At 43.6% G+C, this 23682-nt stretch overlaps 1 protein-coding gene across 2 annotated transcripts in view; it reads right to left on the minus strand.

Annotated features, from left to right (window-relative positions):
- LOC141113183 (probable ATP-dependent RNA helicase DDX60) overlaps window positions 1-23682 on the minus strand; it is a 340633-nt gene that overhangs the window by 70651 nt on the left and 246300 nt on the right. For both annotated transcript variants that reach the window (XM_073606131.1, XM_073606122.1), the window contains exons 33-34: window positions 7970-8091; window positions 666-813 (exon numbers count right to left, since the gene is read on the minus strand). In XM_073606131.1, the coding sequence (XP_073462232.1) occupies window positions 666-813; window positions 7970-8091 (270 nt within the window). The remainder of the gene's footprint in view (window positions 1-665; window positions 814-7969; window positions 8092-23682) is intronic.

Here is a 23682-nt window from a genome sequence, read left to right on the forward strand (position 1 = left end):
AAGACGGGCGGACTTAGCCCGCCGGAAAGTCCCGGCGTGTGTGGGCAAGTCCGTCCGTTTTAAAGTCCGGCGCACCTGGCGGACAAAGTCCGTCGGAAAGTGTGCCGGACCAAGTAGGATAGAAAGTCCGCTCGTGTGTACGCGGCATAAGACTCATGTATGGGCAGCCTAGAATGCTAGCGAAAAACAGAGGATTGCTGGGGGGTGGGAGGGGTTATGTGAGTTGTCCTAACAACTTTGGTGCTATCCTCATCTGAAGATGGTGTACATACTTTATTTATTCTCTTCTGGCTGCCTCATGTTGTGCATTACTTATGTGGGCCCTCTCAAATATCACAAGATGGCATTATACTACTATATGACAAAGTATGAGCAAAGCTCAAACATGAATACCATAACAGTATGCAAAGTTTACCAAAGCATTCAAAGTTTACCAAAGAAATGTTGACAAAATCTTACAGGCTAGATATAAAGAGATTTTTCTTTGTTGTCTTCTGTGGTGTGTTATCGTGGAGAGGTTTCCAAGGTGCCAATGGATTGAGCAGCATTTAAAGACTACCTCTGCTTACCTATTGTGGGTCTCATGCAATGGGAGTTCTTAAACACTACAATACAAAACACTACATGCATTCCTAAATGATCAATGATTATACATTATCACTTACTGATCTCTGAGAGAGGAAGTTGATATTCCTTCTCTGTATCTGCCAGTTTAGAAGCTGTCAGAATACACTGACCAAATATTAATGCAACTTTCCTGTTGTGTTCTTCCACGACAGCAGCAAAATCATCTGGTAGTTTCTCAAGAAAGACCTGCACAAACAAAATCCATGCTGAAGCAACTTTTGTTAAATGATTATGAATCAATACATTTTATTTTCCTTGAGTTCTGTGCTAAAGCAGAATTACCACTCTACAGAAGGGTAAAACTCTCAAAAGACTATTATATTACCCAGGGGTGTTTTATGAAAGCAGTGGGCCTGTAAGCACACCTATAAATCCCCCTGGGCAGTGAATGATAAAATGCAGCTGCGCAGGCTGCGGCAAAGAGTCAGAGTATAGAATGAGACAGTGTCAAAAAGGAAATGTACAGCAATGTATTTGCCGAGGTATATTGGAGGGGCCAGGACTCAACATAAGAAGTTGAGGCACTTGTTCAGGGGTTAGTAGTAGGTGACTTACCTTCTACTGACCCCTGATCTTTGTGTCACTTACTACTGATCACTGAACTCTATCATTTATTACTAACCCTTAAATCATTACTGACCTCTGAACTCTGCATCACTTACTGCTGACCCCTGAACTCTGCAACACACACTCCTGACCCCTAAACTCTGTGTTACTACTGACCTCTGAACTCTTCATCACTGACCTCTATGTCACTTTTTGCTAGCCCCTGAATTCTGTCACTTACTGCTGACCCCTGAACTCTGCATCACCTGCTGCTGACCCCTGAACTCTGCATTACTTACTGATGACCCCTGAACTCTGCACACATGCCCCTGAACTCTGCACACATACCCCTGAACTCTGCACACATACCCCTGAACTCTGCAACACATACTGCTGACCCCTGAACTATGTGTTACTATTGACCGCTGAACTCTGCATCACTTACTATTGAACTCTGTGTCACTTCTTGCTGGCCCCTGAATTCTGTGTCACTTATTGCTTACCCCCAAACGCTGTGTCACGCACTGCTAACCCCTGAACTTTGCATCAGCACTGACCTCTGTGTCACTATTACAGATTTCAGGAGTAAGTTATGCAGTTCTGAGATCAGTAGCGACACAGAGTGCAATAGTAAGTCTCTGTCTCTGAGCACAAACAGCCCTCAAATGTTGGTCTGCGGACCAGACATCTAAGAAAGCGCTGGTGGACTTGCCTTTCCAAGGTGGGAGGCTGTTTGGCGCCTCTCTGGATGACATTATTAAAGATGTTATTGGGGGAAAGAGTACTTTGCTCCCACAGTCTAGAAAGGGTAAGGAGCCACGCCGTAGGCAAGGGCCCTCCTTTTCCACTCAGAAGCGGCTTTTTCGTTCGCCCGTCTCGGCGAATAAGCGTTCCCAGTCCAACAAAGGGTCCCCTGAGGGACAGAAGCGTCCCGGGTATCGCAAGCCTAACAATCCTGCGAACAACTCAGCCTCCGCATGAAGGTCTGCCCCACCCGACGATCGGGTGGGGGGTCGCCTTTGGGGGTTTGCAGACTGGTGGAATTCACTTTTTTCCGACCAGTGGGTCTGCGAGCTGGTGTTGTCAGGCTACAAGATAGAATTTCTTTCTTGTCCGCCAGACAGATTTTTTCCCTCCAACCTTCATCTCCTTCCGTCTCATCGGGTGGCCCTGTTGGGGGCAGTACAGGACTGGCTTCTCCGTGGGGTGATAGTGCCTGTACCGACGTCGGAAAGGTTTCAGGGGTTCTACTCCAATCTGTTTGTAGTCCCAAAGAAGGAAGGGGTCTGTCCGGTCTTGGATCTCAAGGCCCTTAATTGCTTTGTGAAGGTTCGGAGGTTCAGGATGGAGTCGATTTGTTCCGTGGTTGCTGCACTGCCTCAGGGGGATTTCCTGGCGTCAAGGACATCAAGGACGCATACTTGCATGTTCCCATATGCGTCAGGCACCAGAGGTTCCTGCGATTTGCAGTCGGAGACGCGCACTATCAATTTGTGGCTCTTCCTTTTGGCTTAGCAACAGCGCCAAGGGTCTTCACCAAGGTGTTGGCTCCGGTTCTGGGGTTGCTGAGACAATGAGGGATCGCGATCGTAGGTTACCTGGACGATCTCCTCCTGAGAGCAGCTTCTGCCTCAGAACTGAGGGAGGATCTGGCGATCACCATGCAAACTCAGCAGTTTGGCTGGGTGTTGAATCTCCAGAAGTTGGTGTTGCTACCGACCCAGAGTCTGGAGTTGGGGTTGATTTTGGACTCCTCAAAGGCGAGAGTCTTTCTTCCTTCAAGCAAGCTGCAGACTCTCCACTCCGCAGTGCGGTTACTGATGTCCCGCAGGTGGTCGTCGCTACCTTTTTGCATACGAATTCTGGGCCTCATGGTAGCTACTTTCGAGGCGGTACCATATGCTCGATTCCACACTCGGATCTTACTGAAAGAGATTCTGTCCAGATGGGACAAACCTCCGACATCCCTGGACTGCCAAATCCGGGTGAGTTGTCTAGCCAGGGCTTCACTTCTCTGGTGGCTGAGGAAGGTCCAAGAAATCGTTCCTTCCTCTGCATTGGACGGTGATCACGACGGACGCCAGCCTGTCGGGCTGGGGGGGGATTCCGGGCATCCAGTCGGCTCAGGGTCATTGGACGCAGGAGGAATTCCGTCTGTCGATCAATATTCTGGAACTACGGGCAATCAGGTGATGCCTCTCCACGTGGTCGCAGAGGCTGCAGGGTCATCCGGTCAGGATCCAGTCAGACAACGCCACGGCGGTGGCATATGTCAGTCATCAGGGAGGAACAAGGAGCTCTGCAGCAGCGCTGGAGGTTTCTTACATCCTGCAGTGGGCAGAGCGGCGCGTGACGGCCCTGTCAGCCGTGTACATTCCGGGCGTAGTAAACTGGCAGGCAGACTACCGAAGTCGGCACTTGCTGGACCAGGGGGAATGGTCACTGCATCCGGAAGTGTTTCAGCTCCTGGTCTCTCGGCTCAATCGGAAGGTACAGAGGTTTGTGGCCAGGTCAAGAGATCCCTGGGCAGACGTGGCAGACGCGTTGGTAGCTCCATGGGCTCATTACCGGCTCATTTATGCCTTTCCGCCTCCAGGCTTCTTCCTTGTCTGCTGCGCAGAGTAGAGGCCGAGGGAATTCTAGTAATTCTGATTGCCACAGACTGGCCTCAACGTCCTTGGTATGCCGACATAGTACGAATGGTGGCGGATGTTCCTTGGCGGCTGCCGGTGCAGGAGGACCTTCTGTCTCAAGGTCCGATACTTCACCCTGCTTTACCGTCACTGACTTTAAGGGCATGGCTGTTGAAAGCCAGGTGCTGAGGGACCGAGGGCTATCGACTTCAGTGATTTCCACAATGTTGAGGGCACGGAAGTCTTCTTCCAGGAAGATTTATCGTCGCACCTGGAAGGCCTACATCTCTCTGTGTGAGGAGATGGGGTGGCATCCGCGTTCATACTCTGTCTCCAAGATTCTGCTGTTTCTGCAGTGGGGGGTGGACCAGAAGCTCACGCTAAGCACCATTAAGGGGCAGATATCAGCTTTGGCTGTATTTTTCAGTGGCCTCTGGCGCTGCACTCATTGGTGCGTACGTTTGTACAGGGGGTTGGGCATGTGGTTCCTCCGGTACGCCCGCCGCTGCTCCCGTGGGATCTGAATCTGGTGGTCAGAAACCACCGTTCGAGAACATTAGAGAGATTCCTTTACTAACGCTCTCTCAAAAAAGTAGTCTTTCTAGTGGCTATTACGTCCGCAAGGCGGGTCTCTGAGTTGGCGGTCTTGTCATGCAAATCTCTCTATTTGATTCTCCACAACGATAAGGCGGTGCTGCGCCCACAGCCTTCTTTCCTGCCAAAGGTAGTTTCTGCCTTTCACCTAAATGAGGACATTGTGCTTCCGTCCTTATGTCCTCGACCTTCATATCCTAAGGAGGTCGCCTTACATTCTCTGGATGTGGTCAGGGCTCTGAGGGTGTATCTGTCTGCTACGGCTCTCTTCCGGAGGTCGGATTCTCTGTTTGTTTCAGTGGCTGGCCCAAAGAAGGGCCTGACGGTCTCGGCAGCCACCATTTCTCGGTGGATCAAAAAGATTGTTGTTCAGGCTTATGCCATAAGGGGGCGGACGCCTCCTTTTCTCGTCACAGCGCATTCTACCAGGGCAGTTAGCGCTTCCTGGGCCTTCCAGCATCAAGCGTCTGTTGATCAGGTGTGTAAGGTGGCTAGCTGGTCGTCAGTTCACACGTTCACCAAATTTTACAAGGTCAATGTGGGCGCATCTTCGGATGCATGCTTCGGCCGCAAGGTTTTGAGGGCGGCCATCTGAGGTTGCGGCTCCTCGGTTGAGGAGTTCTTTTTGTTGTGGGTAGAGTTTATTTTCTCTGTCTTCCCACCCCTCGTTTTGACACTGCTTGGGGACGTCCCTAAGGTCAAGATTAGAGTGCTGTGTCCGTCAATGAACGAAAGAGAAAATGGGATTTTTGTACTCACCGTAAAATCCCTTTCTCTGAAGTTCATTGACGAACACGGCACTCACCCCTCCTATTTATGTTTGTACTGCTTTTTGACGAACTGAGCTGCTGGGTGCAGAGTGAGGGGTTATAGCCGATAGGATTGACCCCTGGGCGGAGGTGTGTTTTTGCTTTTTTGTTATGTTCTGCCTAGTCCTCTCCTAAAGGTGGCGATATAACCCTAAGGTCAAGATTAGATTGCTGTGTCCATCAATGAACTTCAGAGAAAGAGATTTTCCGGTGAGTACAAAAATCCCATTTCTTCCTTTATTTTCATATGGTGAGCTTGCCATTAGACATGTGTGCTGTTAATAAATTTGTTTTGTTCCATATGAAAATTAATTTGTATTTCATAATTCATGTCCAAAATCTTATTCGGATTCGTACGAAATACGAATTTTCGTTAGATTCGTAAACTTTTCGCAAAATAACGAAAGTTCGTTATGATGAATTTATCATTATGAGGGGCTCCCACCATCCCTGTGCTGTGCTGACTTCCTGGGTTTTTAACCTTTAGGTTCGTTAACTTTTCTTAAAAATAACGAATGTTCGTTATGATGAATTTATCATTATGAGGGGTTCCCACCATCCCTGTGCTGTGCTGACTTCCTCTGATTGGTGAACAAAACACCAGTCACGATTCTGTTGTAACGGAATTTGGATCCGAAATTCGTTAGTTAAATTTTGTATAAAATTCGTAAGCATAGAAATTCCCATAGGGTTCCCACCATCCCTGTGCTGAGTTCCCAGGTCTGTACACCTGCTGTGTCCATTATCGGGGGTTCCCACCATCCCTGTGCTGAGTTCCCGGGTCTGAGTGTACACCCGCTGTGCCCATTATGAGGGGTTCCCACCATCCCTGTGCTGACTTCCTGGGGTTTTAACTTTTAAGTTTATTAACTTTTCGTAAATTACGAATTTTTGTTATGATGAATTTATCATTATGAGGGGCTCCCACCATCCCTATGCTGTGCTGACTTCCTGGGTTTTTAACTTTTAGGTTCGTTAACTTTTCGTAACAATTACGAATGTTCGTTATGAATTTGGATCCAAAATTCATAAACGAAATTTCATATTTCGTACAGAATTCGTATGCATAAAAATTTGTATTTCGGATTTGTACAAATGTACGAATTTCCGGAAATTCGTACGAATTTTCGATTCGTACGAAACTAATCACACATATCTACTTGCCATATTACACTTCCTGTCCAAGGGTGACAAGACTCACTCACTGTACTTTATCAATGGATGAGCAACAAGGCTGCTCCCTTGATTTTGGCTACATAAGGTGTTTTGTAATTCACACAGAAGTTTGATGGTAGGCAAGCAAAAACTTTCATTGATCTGCATTTGAGGTTTGAACTAGTACAAAATGCTGATGAACAGGCACTACAGCACTATCTTAACAAGCAAATAACTTTGTTTATAAGAGGTTTATTGTTGAGGGTTATCTTTAGGGTTCAGGTTGCCATTGGGGCTAGTGCTCGAGGTATGGTTAACATTAGAAGTATTTATATAATTAAAGAGGAGCTCCAGGCTCCCCCCAAAATAATTAAAAGTCAGCAGCTATAAATACTGTAGCTGCTGACTTTTAATATTATGGCGTGTACCTGTCCAGGCATCCAATGGTGTTCTCACCCGAGGTGAATCTTCAGTCGGCTATCGGGTGCTAGCGCCGCCATCTTGACAAAGGGAAACCGGCACTGAAGCCTTGCGGCTTCACAGCTGGTTTCCTATTGCACATACGTGAAGCACAGTCTTCTTGGACCAGAAGTATCCCAGAAGGCTGCAGGGGAATGAGGGGAGCAAACTGTCAAAACCAGGTACCCGCTCCTCCCTTCCCCCAAAAGGTGGCAGCAGAGGGGGGGGGGGCAGACAAGTGGAGCTTCCCCATTCGGGTGGAGCTCCACTTCAAAGTTGCTCTAAGAATTATATTCTGGTCCAAACACAGGTTCAGAATAGTTTACAGGGACATCCATGGTGCTTAGGAACCAGTTTAAAGTGTATTGCACCTTTACAAAACACCTAAAATACTATTGATTGATTTTGACTTTCCCATTGACTCCAATGCATTTTAGCTAAATTCCCCAATTTTTTGCAAAGTTGCAGTGAAACTTACCATTCCTGATATTACAAATATTGTTTTTAACATTTTACATGCACACTGTTTTCAGGAGGGGGGTTTAAAAAAAAAACATTAATTTTTAAAGTGGTTCTAAAGCCTTGGCGATTTTTACCCTAATGCAGGGAATGCATTAGGGTAAAGAAACCCCCACTAACTCCCCCCACCCTCCCCCTCTTCTAAACACTTACCTGAGCCTGTCAGCGATGCAGCACTGTGCAAGGCTGCAGTCTTCTCTCTCCTCTCATCCTCTTTTCACAGGAACTCAGGCAGCAGCAGGAGCCAATGGAAATCAAATGTCAGAGGAGGAAGTGGGGGGCAGGGCTAAGCCCCACTGTTTGTGTCTATAGACTTGGGAGGCAGCCTGCAGGTGTGCCCTCATAGAAAGTGGCTTGCTATGGGGGCACCCTGAGAAGAGGAGCTTGGAGCGCTGGTGGAGAAACCGGGAAGACAAAGTTCAGGGCCACTTTGTGCAGAAACCATTGCACAGAGCAGGATAAGTATGAAATGTTTATTGTTTTATTTAAAGAATGTTAGCATTTACAATCACTATCAATATCAGCCAAATGTTGCTAATATAAGTTCAGAGCAATGTGTGATATTATAGGCCAGGTAACAGAACTCATATGAACAAACGTGTATGTGTAGATAAGATTGACATCTACCTTGGATTGGAAGAAAGGACCCATATATTTCATCTTCTGTGAAAGAATGTATTCTCTTCCAAACAAGTGTGCCAACACCAGCATTAAAGTTTCCATAACAGAATCTGGAAATGTGCCAGGATCTACAGAGAAAACAGTTATTGCACTTTCATTTGATGCTGAAAAATACAGTTACTAATATATCACAGTAAAGAGTATTTAGCACTGTCCCTTAAAGTAAAAGTTCACATTTATGGAAAAATCCTCCCAGTCCCCTTCCCTAGCCCTCATCAATATAATCAGCCAGGGGCTACTTGGGATGCTACACAGACTTTGTTTCTAACTTAGTAACATATTATCACCTATATTAATAGACTACTGCCAACTGCCAACCAGACTGCCAACCGGCCTACCAGTGCTATATAGCAAGGTTCTTGTTGTTGCAATCCCTGTGTATTTAGCGCAGTTTTGTTGGTGGGATATGAACTGTATGTACAGCTCATCAATTTTTGGATCCATATGTTCAGAATTGAACACTAACTGATCAGGGTGACAGCTCAGCCTTTGCCCCCGATCTTTGGTGTGCCTTGTGTGACTATATTGTCTGATCTTGTTGTTACGAGTCTAAACTTAGCAAATCCACTGAGGTAGGAAGAAAGATCACATTAAGGCTTTATATACAGTGGGGCTTTTTAAAATGCTTTTCTCTTAGCAGGAGAAAAGCAGCTTAAAAAGATAACATATGCTGCGATTTTAAAAATGCACTTAGGCATGTCAAGTGCTTGGGCATTTACTTATGAGTTTATTAGTTTATATTAGTTTATTCTGGTCACTGGAATAAATAAAAAAAAAAAAACGCTCAAGCACCAAAACATTCTTCTTTTGAACACCCAAGTGATGTTTTTTTTTCTGCTTCTAAACGCCCCTACCTCTAAATTCCTGTAAAAGCCTACTGTATGTGTGCAATTATAGGTCTTCAGTGCAAACAAATGTACATGGGACAGTAGGCGGGAAATGTTGCCTGAAACTTAAGTAAAATAAATACCAGCAGACAAGCATTGGATAATAAAGGCCGCGGTTGTTTATTATTGGTTTCAAACGTAAATACATTAATTCAAACATTCACATATCATATATAAGCTTTAAGCTAACCCAGCCACTACGGCTCAGGCTGCAAAACACAATTCCCAACTTTTAATAACTTTTAAACTTTTATTCATCAAAACATATCAATAACTAGTCCCCCTTTGGTTTTTTTTTTTGTTTTTTTTACAAAGGTGACCTTACCACATAACAACAGCCACGACAAAAATAAATAATAAAAGGGTGTCGGTGGGGGGAGAACACCACAGCTCCTCTTCTGAGGCGAATGAGCCCGCTAGCGACGAAACCCCTTTTTATAACCCTAACTAGCCTAGTTCTACCCAGTTTAAACTGGATTTTCCCGGGCTTTTACACGGGACTCAGGAGAGGTCACCTGTACCCCTCTCCAAGCCATGTGAGCCTCCTATGTTTCCCCTGAGAGCAACAGGCTCCACAGGGGGAACTTGAAACTGCCATTCCCGTCGCTCTCCCATGAGGAAAAGGGGTGGCAAGAAACTGCCATCCCCCTTTTCCTATCATGGGACAGCAGGCGGGAAATGTTGCCTGAAACTTAAAGTGGTGTTCCGGCTGAAATGATACTTTTTAAAGAAAAATACCCCTATAATACACAAGCTTAATGTATTCTAGTAAAGTTAGTCTGTAAACTAAGGTCTGTTTTGTTAGTTTATAGCAGTAGTTTGTTATTTTATAAACTTACAGCAGGCCGTGGCCATCTTAAGTGTGGGCATCTGAAGCCAGACTGTATTTCTTCCTGGATCTCAACCTTGCAGATCTCGCACATGCTTAGTGCAGCACAAGCAGTGTAATAGGTTTGAGGTCAGGTTTCCATAGCAACGGCAGTGTCAGAGGAAGTTGCCGCCCTTTCCCAGAAGGCATTGCAAACAGGAAATGATGCGATGGGCCGCGGCCAGGGAGGAGGAAGTGAAAAATGAATACGGCAAATATACAGTAGGTGCTGAGAAAAAAAATTTAAAATATCCAATTCGTTTACAGTGCACAGTTTAGTGAGGGATGCTGAAGAGTTGTAAAAGTGGGTGGAACTCCACTTTAAGTAAAATAAATACCAGCAGACAAGCATTGGATAATAAAGGCCGTGGTTGTTTATTATTGGTTTCAAACGTTTTATAAATAAATTAATTCAAACATTCACATATCATATATAAGCTTTAAGCTAACCTAGCCACTATGGCTCAGGCTGCAAAACACAATTCCCAAAAGGCAGGTGGTCCTATGACCACCTGACCACAGAACCCCAACCCGCGGCCATCTCTACACAGGAGCTTAGGTCTGCGTTTAAAATGTCCAATCCTATTTCGGATAAATGTACACTGTCCTTCCTATAAAGACTCTCGATACCACCCTCTAATTCCGTATGTCTAAAGGAGAACATACCTAGGTTTGACAGGAGTTTTGACACCGCCCTATTAACCCGTTTTCTGATCTTTTCAAAGGGGCGCACAGAGGGAGGAGAAAGCCAACCCAATCTTTGCACAATCTCAGAAAAAATCACCCTAGTGTTAGGAAAAGTTAATTGAATTTTTTGCAAGTCATCCCTAATTTGAAATATAATATCCAAAGTCTTCCACTTGCCAATATCATTTCCCCCAAGATGTATGATTAAAACATCTGGTGGGGGAAAACGAAGAAGAAGCTGCGAAATTTTCAAATTTAAATCAGACCATAACATACCTCTTCTCCCACTCCAAAAAACCTTAAATTTATTTACATCCAAACCTAAATTAACAGTATAAATTCTGTGCTGAGCTCTGAGCTGCGCCCAATAGATGAACGAGTGTCCAACAATCCAAACAATGCAGATTTTACCTGAAGTAAATCAAAAATGTTTGTTAGGGTGAATATATAACAGGTATCTATCGGATGTCCATCTACCGAGCTTTTTTATTGAATTCACATCTAAACCTAATCTTGCAGCTTCAGTAGCAGCTCCAATTCCAAACGAGTGAGACGTGAGCTGATCACGATCTAAATTTAAAACTTTTAAACATTTCTTCAAAACACATATGAATTGATATTTAGTCAGAGGTAAGCTTGATTCATGTATGAAAAAATTTAAAACCCCTGGAGGCCTAACCAAAGAATATTGATTTACTAAGTAAACTGGACAAATGCGAGAACTCACGCAATTGTCTGACTGTATCCAAGTACCCCTGCCCAATTGGTCTGTTTTTGATTTACTAATCAATATCCTAAGTGAACTTCTAGAAATATGAACATCTGATGTTTTTAAAGAAACCAGCTCAGACACTCTAAGCTTGAAATAACATTGATTCAAACGCTGAAAAACAAACCTTATCCGTAACTGAGCAAAGTTCGCCCAAAACTTTCGGAGTAATAGGTTTGCGTGCATCACTCCTAAAATTATCTTTCTTATAACCTTTTAAAGCCTGCTTAACAGAAAAATATTGCATGCAGGAAGGCAGATATTTAAGTTTCAAGAAAAAAGAAATACCAGACAAGGTCTTTTGTACATAAGACCATGAGTAACGTTGGGCAAATAAGAAACTAAGAAATTGCAATATTAAACTTTCAGAAAAAGAACCTATCGGTTCATGAATCAAATTCAAAAATTTTAAATAAAGAAACCAGGCCGATTGGTACCCAGCCTAAGTCGAAGGTGCTACTGAAATAATGATGTACGCAGATATGAGCCTCAAACCAGGTCCCATAAATTGGGTGGACATGACAGTCCCACTCGGTCCACCTCCGCCCCTAGCTCAGCCCACCGCTCCTCTGCCACGATCCTGAGAAGGACTAGCTCTTTTTGCAGCAGCAGAGCGAGGCGGGGAGGGGGAGTATCACTGCGAGGGATACGCTGTCTCTTCGCTGCCTCACTCACGGGGGTGGTGCCTCCTCTTCTACGCCGCCCCGGATCTTCTTCCACGATCTCCTGCCAAACTTCCTCCTGGTGCTGTGCGGGCTCCTGGACCACTTCGACTTGCCGCTCTTCCACGGCTGATGCTAGCCCAGGTCCAGCGCTGGATGTTATGGCTCCAACCGGAGCCTCTTGACTCGAAGAGCGAAGTAGGTCTAAGCACTGGTGAATCCAGGCTTCCCCGCCATCCTCGCCCGCCCGCCCGCTCAATCAGCCGACGCAGGAGACTTATCTCCCGGCCTCACAGGGGGAACTTGAAACTGCCATTCCCGTCGCTCTCCCATGAGGAAAAGGGGTGGCAAGAAACTGCCATCCCCCTTTTCCTATCATGGGACAGCAGGCGGGAAATGTTGCCTGAAACTTAAAGTGGTGTTCCGGCTGAAATGATACTTTTTAAAGAAAAATACCCCTATAATACACAAGCTTAATGTATTCTAGTAAAGTTAGTCTGTAAACTAAGGTCTGTTTTGTTAGTTTATAGCAGTAGTTTGTTATTTTATAAACTTACAGCAGGCCGTGGCCATCTTAAGTGTGGGCATCTGAAGCCAGACTGTATTTCTTCCTGGATCTCAACCTTGCAGATCTCGCACATGCTTAGTGCAGCACAAGCAGTGTAATAGGTTTGAGGTCAGGTTTCCATAGCAACGGCAGTGTCAGAGGAAGTTGCCGCCCTTTCCCAGAAGGCATTGCAAACAGGAAATGATGCGATGGGCCGCGGCCAGGGAGGAGGAAGTGAAAAATGAATACGGCAAATATACAGTAGGTGCTGAGAAAAAAAATTTAAAATATCCAATTCGTTTACAGTGCACAGTTTAGTGAGGGATGCTGAAGAGTTGTAAAAGTGGGTGGAACTCCACTTTAAGTAAAATAAATACCAGCAGACAAGCATTGGATAATAAAGGCCGCGGTTGTTTATTATTGGTTTCAAACGTTTTATAAATAAATTAATTCAAACATTCACATATCATATATAAGCTTTAAGCTAACCTAGCCACTATGGCTCAGGCTGCAAAACACAATTCCCAAAAGGCAGGTGGTCCTATGACCACCTGACCACAGAACCCCAACCTGCGGCCATCTCTACACAGGAGCTTAGGTCTGCGTTTAAAATGTCCAATCCTATTTCGGATAAATGTACACTGTCCTTCCTATAAAGACTCTCGATACCACCCTCTAATTCCGTATGTCTAAAGGAGAACATACCTAGGTTTGACAGGAGTTTTGACACCGCCCTATTAACCCGTTTTCTGATCTTTTCAAAGGGGCGCACAGAGGGAGGAGAAAGCCAACCCAATCTTTGCACAATCTCAGAAAAAATCACCCTAGTGTTAGGAAAAGTTAATTGAATTTTTTGCAAGTCATCCCTAATTTGAAATATAATATCCAAAGTCTTCCACTTGCCAATATCATTTCCCCCAAGATGTATGATTAAAACATCTGGTGGGGGAAAACGAAGAAGAAGCTGCGAAATTTTCAAATTTAAATCAGACCATAACATACCTCTTCTCCCACTCCAAAAAACCTTAAATTTATTTACATCCAAACCTAAATTAACAGTATAAATTCTGTGCTGAGCTCTGAGCTGCGCCCAATAGATGAACGAGTGTCCAACAATCCAAACAATGCAGATTTTACCTGAAGTAAATCAAAAATGTTTGTTAGGGTGAATATATAACAGGTATCTATCGGATGTCCATCTACCGACCTTTTTTTTTGAATTCACATCTAAACCTAATCTTGCAGCTTCAGTAGCAGCTCCAATTCCAAACGAGTGAGACGTGAGCTGATCACGATCTAAATTTAAAACTTTTAAACATTTCTTCAAAACACATATGAATTGATATTTAGTCAGAGGTAAGCTTGATTCATGTATGAAAAAATTTAAAACCCCTGGAGGCCTAACCAAAGAATATTGATTTACTAAGTAAACTGGACAAATGCGAGAACTCACGCAATTGTCTGACTGTATCCAAGTACCCCTGCCCAATTGGTCTGTTTTTGATTTACTAATCAATATCCTAAGTGAACTTCTAGAAATATGAACATCTGATGTTTTTAAAGAAACCAGCTCAGACACTCTAAGCTTGAAATAACATTGATTCAAACGCTGAAAAACAAACCTTATCCGTAACTGAGCAAAGTTCGCCCAAAACTTTCGGAGTAATAGGTTTGCGTGCATCACTCCTAAAATTATCTTTCTTATAACCTTTTAAAGCCTGCTTAACAGAAAAATATTGCATGCAGGAAGGCAGATATTTAAGTTTCAAGAAAAAAGAAATACCAGACAAGGTCTTTTGTACATAAGACCATGAGTAACGTTGGGCAAATAAGAAACTAAGAAATTGCAATATTAAACTTTCAGAAAAAGAACCTATCGGTTCATGAATCAAATTCAAAAATTTTAAATAAAGAAACCAGGCCGATTGGTACCCAGCCTAAGTCGAAGGTGCTACTGAAATAATGATGTACGCAGATATGAGCCTCAAACCAGGTCCCATAAATTGGGTGGACATGACAGTCCCACTCGGTCCACCTCCGCCCCTAGCTCAGCCCACCGCTCCTCTGCCACGATCCTGAGAAGGACTAGCTCTTTTTGCAGCAGCAGAGCGAGGCGGGGAGGGGGAGTATCACTGCGAGGGATACGCTGTCTCTTCGCTGCCTCACTCACGGGGGTGGTGCCTCCTCTTCTACGCCGCCCCGGATCTTCTTCCACGATCTCCTGCCAAACTTCCTCCTGGTGCTGTGCGGGCTCCCGGACCACTTCGACTTGCCGCTCTTCCGCGGCTGATGCTAGCCCAGGTCCAGCGCTGGATGTTATGGCTCCAACCGGAGCCTCTTGACTCGAAGAGCGAAGTAGGTCTAAGCACTGGTGAATCCAGGCTTCCCCGCCATCCTCGCCCGCCCGCCCGCTCAATCAGCCGACGCAGGAGACTTATCTCCCGGCCTCACAGGGGGAACTTGAAACTGCCATTCCCGTCGCTCTCCCATGAGGAAAAGGGGTGGCAAGAAACTGCCATCCCCCTTTTCCTATCATGGGACAGCAGGCGGGAAATGTTGCCTGAAACTTAAAGTGGTGTTCCGGCTGAAATGATACTTTTTAAAGAAAAATACCCCTATAATACACAAGCTTAATGTATTCTAGTAAAGTTAGTCTGTAAACTAAGGTCTGTTTTGTTAGTTTATAGCAGTAGTTTGTTATTTTATAAACTTACAGCAGGCCGTGGCCATCTTAAGTGTGGGCATCTGAAGCCAGACTGTATTTCTTCCTGGATCTCAACCTTGCAGATCTCGCACATGCTTAGTGCAGCACAAGCAGTGTAATAGGTTTGAGGTCAGGTTTCCATAGCAACGGCAGTGTCAGAGGAAGTTGCCGCCCTTTCCCAGAAGGCATTGCAAACAGGAAATGATGCGATGGGCCGCGGCCAGGGAGGAGGAAGTGAAAAATGAATACGGCAAATATACAGTAGGTGCTGAGAAAAAAAATTTAAAATATCCAATTCGTTTACAGTGCACAGTTTAGTGAGGGATGCTGAAGAGTTGTAAAAGTGGGTGGAACTCCACTTTAAGTAAAATAAATACCAGCAGACAAGCATTGGATAATAAAGGCCGCGGTTGTTTATTATTGGTTTCAAACGTTTTATAAATAAATTAATTCAAACATTCACATATCATATATAAGCTTTAAGCTAACCTAGCCACTATGGCTCAGGCTGCAAAACACAATTCCCAAAAGGCAGGTGGTCCTATGACCACCTGACCACAGAACCCCAACCCGCGGCCATCTCTACACAGGAGCTTAGGTCTGCGTTTAAAATGTCCAATCCTATTTCGGATAAATGTACACTGTCCTTCCTATAAAGACTCTCGATACCACCCTCTAATTCCGTATGTCTAAAGGAGAACATACCTAGGTTTGACAGGAGTTTTGACACCGCCCTATTAACCCGTTTTCTGATCTTTTCAAAGGGGCGCACAGAGGGAGGAGAAAGCCAACCCAATCTTTGCACAATCTCAGAAAAAATCACCCTAGTGTTAGGAAAAGTTAATTGAATTTTTTGCAAGTCATCCCTAATTTGAAATATAATATCCAAAGTCTTCCACTTGCCAATATCATTTCCCCCAAGATGTATGATTAAAACATCTGGTGGGGGAAAACGAAGAAGAAGCTGCGAAATTTTCAAATTTAAATCAGACCATAACATACCTCTTCTCCCACTCCAAAAAACCTTAAATTTATTTACATCCAAACCTAAATTAACAGTATAAATTCTGTGCTGAGCTCTGAGCTGCGCCCAATAGATGAACGAGTGTCCAACAATCCAAACAATGCAGATTTTACCTGAAGTAAATCAAAAATGTTTGTTAGGGTGAATATATAACAGGTATCTATCGGATGTCCATCTACCGACCTTTTTTTTTGAATTCACATCTAAACCTAATCTTGCAGCTTCAGTAGCAGCTCCAATTCCAAACGAGTGAGACGTGAGCTGATCACGATCTAAATTTAAAACTTTTAAACATTTCTTCAAAACACATATGAATTGATATTTAGTCAGAGGTAAGCTTGATTCATGTATGAAAAAATTTAAAACCCCTGGAGGCCTAACCAAAGAATATTGATTTACTAAGTAAACTGGACAAATGCGAGAACTCACGCAATTGTCTGACTGTATCCAAGTACCCCTGCCCAATTGGTCTGTTTTTGATTTACTAATCAATATCCTAAGTGAACTTCTAGAAATATGAACATCTGATGTTTTTAAAGAAACCAGCTCAGACACTCTAAGCTTGAAATAACATTGATTCAAACGCTGAAAAACAAACCTTATCCGTAACTGAGCAAAGTTCGCCCAAAACTTTCGGAGTAATAGGTTTGCGTGCATCACTCCTAAAATTATCTTTCTTATAACCTTTTAAAGCCTGCTTAACAGAAAAATATTGCATGCAGGAAGGCAGATATTTAAGTTTCAAGAAAAAAGAAATACCAGACAAGGTCTTTTGTACATAAGACCATGAGTAACGTTGGGCAAATAAGAAACTAAGAAATTGCAATATTAAACTTTCAGAAAAAGAACCTATCGGTTCATGAATCAAATTCAAAAATTTTAAATAAAGAAACCAGGCCGATTGGTACCCAGCCTAAGTCGAAGGTGCTACTGAAATAATGATGTACGCAGATATGAGCCTCAAACCAGGTCCCATAAATTGGGTGGACATGACAGTCCCACTCGGTCCACCTCCGCCCCTAGCTCAGCCCACCGCTCCTCTGCCACGATCCTGAGAAGGACTAGCTCTTTTTGCAGCAGCAGAGCGAGGCGGGGAGGGGGAGTATCACTGCGAGGGATACGCTGTCTCTTCGCTGCCTCACTCACGGGGGTGGTGCCTCCTCTTCTACGCCGCCCCGGATCTTCTTCCACGATCTCCTGCCAAACTTCCTCCTGGTGCTGTGCGGGCTCCCGGACCACTTCGACTTGCCGCTCTTCCGCGGCTGATGCTAGCCCAGGTCCAGCGCTGGATGTTATGGCTCCAACCGGAGCCTCTTGACTCGAAGAGCGAAGTAGGTCTAAGCACTGGTGAATCCAGGCTTCCCCGCCATCCTCGCCCGCCCGCCCGCTCAATCAGCCGACGCAGGAGACTTATCTCCCGGCCTCACAGGGGGAACTTGAAACTGCCATTCCCGTCGCTCTCCCATGAGGAAAAGGGGTGGCAAGAAACTGCCATCCCCCTTTTCCTATCATGGGACAGCAGGCGGGAAATGTTGCCTGAAACTTAAAGTGGTGTTCCGGCTGAAATGATACTTTTTAAAGAAAAATACCCCTATAATACACAAGCTTAATGTATTCTAGTAAAGTTAGTCTGTAAACTAAGGTCTGTTTTGTTAGTTTATAGCAGTAGTTTGTTATTTTATAAACTTACAGCAGGCCGTGGCCATCTTAAGTGTGGGCATCTGAAGCCAGACTGTATTTCTTCCTGGATCTCAACCTTGCAGATCTCGCACATGCTTAGTGCAGCACAAGCAGTGTAATAGGTTTGAGGTCAGGTTTCCATAGCAACGGCAGTGTCAGAGGAAGTTGCCGCCCTTTCCCAGAAGGCATTGCAAACAGGAAATGATGCGATGGGCCGCGGCCAGGGAGGAGGAAGTGAAAAATGAATACGGCAAATATACAGTAGGTGCTGAGAAAAAAAATTTAAAATATCCAATTCGTTTACAGTGCACAGTTTAGTGAGGGATGCTGAAGAGTTGTAAAAGTGGGTGGAACTCCACTTTAAGTAAAATAAATACCAGCAGACAAGCATTGGATAATAAAGGCCGCGGTTGTTTATTATTGGTTTCAAACGTTTTATAAATAAATTAATTCAAACATTCACATATCATATATAAGCTTTAAGCTAACCTAGCCACTATGGCTCAGGCTGCAAAACACAATTCCCAAAAGGCAGGTGGTCCTATGACCACCTGACCACAGAACCCCAACCCGCGGCCATCTCTACACAGGAGCTTAGGTCTGCGTTTAAAATGTCCAATCCTATTTCGGATAAATGTACACTGTCCTTCCTATAAAGACTCTCGATACCACCCTCTAATTCCGTATGTCTAAAGGAGAACATACCTAGGTTTGACAGGAGTTTTGACACCGCCCTATTAACCCGTTTTCTGATCTTTTCAAAGGGGCGCACAGAGGGAGGAGAAAGCCAACCCAATCTTTGCACAATCTCAGAAAAAATCACCCTAGTGTTAGGAAAAGTTAATTGAATTTTTTGCAAGTCATCCCTAATTTGAAATATAATATCCAAAGTCTTCCACTTGCCAATATCATTTCCCCCAAGATGTATGATTAAAACATCTGGTGGGGGAAAACGAAGAAGAAGCTGCGAAATTTTCAAATTTAAATCAGACCATAACATACCTCTTCTCCCACTCCAAAAAACCTTAAATTTATTTACATCCAAACCTAAATTAACAGTATAAATTCTGTGCTGAGCTCTGAGCTGCGCCCAATAGATGAACGAGTGTCCAACAATCCAAACAATGCAGATTTTACCTGAAGTAAATCAAAAATGTTTGTTAGGGTGAATATATAACAGGTATCTATCGGATGTCCATCTACCGACCTTTTTTTTTGAATTCACATCTAAACCTAATCTTGCAGCTTCAGTAGCAGCTCCAATTCCAAACGAGTGAGACGTGAGCTGATCACGATCTAAATTTAAAACTTTTAAACATTTCTTCAAAACACATATGAATTGATATTTAGTCAGAGGTAAGCTTGATTCATGTATGAAAAAATTTAAAACCCCTGGAGGCCTAACCAAAGAATATTGATTTACTAAGTAAACTGGACAAATGCGAGAACTCACGCAATTGTCTGACTGTATCCAAGTACCCCTGCCCAATTGGTCTGTTTTTGATTTACTAATCAATATCCTAAGTGAACTTCTAGAAATATGAACATCTGATGTTTTTAAAGAAACCAGCTCAGACACTCTAAGCTTGAAATAACATTGATTCAAACGCTGAAAAACAAACCTTATCCGTAACTGAGCAAAGTTCGCCCAAAACTTTCGGAGTAATAGGTTTGCGTGCATCACTCCTAAAATTATCTTTCTTATAACCTTTTAAAGCCTGCTTAACAGAAAAATATTGCATGCAGGAAGGCAGATATTTAAGTTTCAAGAAAAAAGAAATACCAGACAAGGTCTTTTGTACATAAGACCATGAGTAACGTTGGGCAAATAAGAAACTAAGAAATTGCAATATTAAACTTTCAGAAAAAGAACCTATCGGTTCATGAATCAAATTCAAAAATTTTAAATAAAGAAACCAGGCCGATTGGTACCCAGCCTAAGTCGAAGGTGCTACTGAATTAATGATGTACGCAGATATGAGCCTCAAACCAGGTCCCATAAATTGGGTGGACATGACAGTCCCACTCGGTCCACCTCCGGGAATAACTGGAAAAAACAATCCATCTGCAGGCGAGATAATACATCCGCCAAATCATTGTCCTTACCTGGTACATGAACAGCTTTTAACCAAATGTTTAGGCTTAAACATTTAAAAATCATATGCCTTAAAAGGATGATGACTGGTGGAGACTTTGATGTTAAGCAGTTGATGGCATACATAACGCCTTTATTATCCGTTCTTATCAGAATCCTCTTATTTCTGAAAAAAGATCCCCAAATTTCGATGGCTACAATAATGGGAAATAATTCCAATAGAACTATGTTTTTTAAGTATCCTTTTACTTGCCAAATTGGATTCCAACACTCCGCGCACCAATGGTTCTGCCAAATAGCGGCAAAGCAAAAAGATCCTGCGGCATCCGTAAATAGAAAGAAATTTTTATCCAGAATGAACTCCTCCTGCCACATAGCTCTACCATTGAAGTGATAAAGGAACTGCAGCCAAACTATTATGTCTTCTTTCATATCATGCGATAATCGGATATGGGAAAACGTAGATTTTAAACCAGAGATTGAAAGATATAGTCTCCCGGAAAAATTTTTTCTCACCGGCATAATTCTGGTAGCAAATGCTAAAAGACCTAAAAGAGACTGCATCTCCTTTAAACAGACTTTCTTTTTTCTAATTAAAGCCACCAGTAACGTTCTAAGTTTTTCAACTTTAGAATCAGAAAGCCTAAATTCCATCAAATTTGTATCAATGACGATACCTAAAAACTCCAAACAAATTGAAGGCCAAATCGTTTTCTCTTTTGCCAAAGGGATACCAAAGTGACTACATATTTGAAAAAATGTATTTAATAAATTAAAACAATCAGGGGAACTAGGAGGACCTAAAAATAAAAAATTGTCTAAATAATGTATCAAAAATTCTGAACTAGATATAAAAGAAACCACCCACTCTATAAAGGAAATAAAAGATTCAAAATAAAAACAAGACAGAGAGCAACCCATTGGCAGACATTTATCAAAATAAAATTTGCCATTAAAGAAAAAACCTAGGGAATTAAAGCATAATGGGTTAATTGGAAGGAGGCGAAAAGCTGATTTAATATCCGCTTTTGCCATCATAGCCCCTTTACCTAAGCATCTAAGCTTTGTAAGGGCATCTTCAAAAGAAGCATAAGAAACCAATGACAAACTATCATCAATTTGATCATTGAGAGAATTACCTTTGGGAAATGATAAATGATGAATTAATCTAAAGGAATTTTTTTCTTTTTTTGGAACAATACCTAACGGAGAAATCCTAAAATCCTGAAAAGAGGGGAACTAAACGGACCTTCGACTCTACCTTCTAAAATTTCAGTATTAATTTTTGATAAAACTATGTTGGGAAATTCATCTACTGATTTTAGATTACTAACTAGTCTTTTTGTCCCGAAAAAATAGGTAATAAAAAAACATCTCTAAAGCCCTCAATGAGAATTTGAGCCTTCAACCGATCTGGAAACAATTTGAGCCATGGGAGCATATTTTGAAGCATCACTGGTGTTGCTGCTTTTTGGAAAACTCCCCGACTGTTGATTTGCTGCTGACATTTTTTAAAAACATTTGGATACTGAATGGGTACCGGCGCAGAAAGCACACTCATGCCTGTACTTGCATGAGTTTGGCCATCTACACTGGCTGTCATTAAAATTGAAGCATATTCCTTTTTTATAACCGGAATTGCTTGCAATTTGAGGGTTTGTGATTTGCTTAGAGTATGTTGGTCTTTGGGGTAGAAAAAGATTCAGCCAAAGGCCTACATCTTTAACTCCCCATTTTAAATTAGGATGAACAGATAATTTCTGACGAAACGCTTTGTTGTAATTATACCACGAAATTCCACCAAAATTTCTGAAAGCTTCAATAATGATATCCAGGTGTTGGAATAAACCAGCGCTTTTTTCAGGAGTTTTTTCACATAAAACTCCTGAAAAAATACAAAAGGCCTGTAACCAATTATTAAAAGATTTTTGTACAGGTCTACGTCTATCATCGACATCTTTTTTTATCTGTTTTACTAATAAAATCTTTTGCGGATGGAAGTAAAGACAAAATGTCAATAAATTCCCCCCGCCAAATTTTCTCCTTAGTTAAATTCAACAATTGATAACCTAGAGGAGTAACCTCGCATGACATAGATTCTTTTAAACAAGTTTCTGGCAAATTCTGGGATTTAGCAGACTGATAAGAAGAAAAACCTATATCTGTATTAATTTGAGGAGTTTGATCACAATTAGCACTAGATGGTGACCAAACACCAACAGCTGACAAATCATTATTTACTACAGAACAATTTTGCACATTCTGAGTATTACTATTACCAGCATGTAATTCCTTTCCTAATTTAGATAACATTTCAGCTATGTTAGATAACAAAAGGCTAGATGATGGCTCACTCATACCTTGTTGCTGATAAAGACCCAATGAGGTAGCTGACAACTGGCCATCCCTATCATTCGCAGGTGAGACTGAAGCAGGCCTGAATGCAGGCCCTGCTTCGCTTGCTGCTACAGTTGTTTGTTGCCATGGAGACGGCTGTGCTTGCTGTGAAGAAGCCCGATCCATTGATTCAATGCCGCCGTTCGTCCCGCCTCCGGATCCGCCTCTTGACACGCCCACCGAACTGCCTCTCGACGCTCCATCTCTCTGCTGAGATTGCCTGTGCCTATTAGTGGACACGCCCCTAGCTCAGCCCACCGCTCCTCTGCCACGATCCTGAGAAGGACTAGCTCTTTTTGCAGCAGCAGAGCGAGGCGGGGAGGGGGAGTATCACTGCGAGGGATACGCCGTCTCTTCGCTGCCTCACTCACGGGGGTGGTGCCTCCTCTTCTACGCCGCCCCGGATCTTCTTTCACGATCTCCTGCCAAACTTCCTCCTGGTGCTGTGCGGGCTCCCGGACCACTTCGACTTGCCGCTCTTCCGCGGCTGATGCTAGCCCAGGTCCAGCGCTGGATGTTATGGCTCCAACCGGAGCCTCTTGACTCGAAGAGCGAAGTAGGTCTAAGCACTGGTGAATCCAGGCTTCCCCGCCATCCTCGCCCGCCCGCCCGCTCAATCAGCCGACGCAGGAGACTTATCTCCCGGCCTCAGAAGACACTGTTTGTTCAGTGGAGATAACCCCAGGGAGAACACCACAGCTCCTCTTCTGAGGCGAATGAGCCCGCTAGCGACGTAACCCCTTTTTATATCCCTAACTAGCCTAGTTCTACCCAGTTTAAATTGGATTTTCCTGGGCTTTTACACGGGACTCAGGAGAGGTCACCTGTACCCCTCTCCAAGCCACGTGAGCCTCCTATGTTCCCCCTGAGAGCAACAGGCTCCACAGGGGGAACTTGAAACTGCCATTCCCACCGCTCTCCCATGAGGAAAAGGGGTGGCAAGAAACTTCCTTCCCCCTTTTCCTATCTTTCTCACTATCTCCATCTCTGTTGCTTCCAGCAGCGATTGATCTCCTTCCTGTGTACCTGGTGAATCTGCTAGGATCGGTAATTGGCTCTCAGATGCTGTCCTTCTATCCCCCGCTGCTACCCTGCCGAGCTTTGCAGTCAAGGTTTTATATGTTTTTAACCCTTTCACAATGTGAGTGTAATCTACTCTTTTTAGCCCAGTCTTGGTAAACGTCTACACTTAGGAGGTAGCGCTCCTTTCTTCCTTTTGTTTTATAGATCCAGATTACCTATCCTCAACTCTCCAAGGAAAATGCAGCCTCCCCAGTGACTCTTATTGGTTTTTAACCCCTTCCCGCCGAACATACGCAGATGTGCATACTCGGCTTTC

The sequence above is a fragment of the Aquarana catesbeiana genome, linkage group LG01 (assembly GCF_042186555.1).
Source record: "Aquarana catesbeiana isolate 2022-GZ linkage group LG01, ASM4218655v1, whole genome shotgun sequence".
NCBI classification, from domain to species: domain Eukaryota; kingdom Metazoa; phylum Chordata; class Amphibia; order Anura; family Ranidae; genus Aquarana; species Aquarana catesbeiana.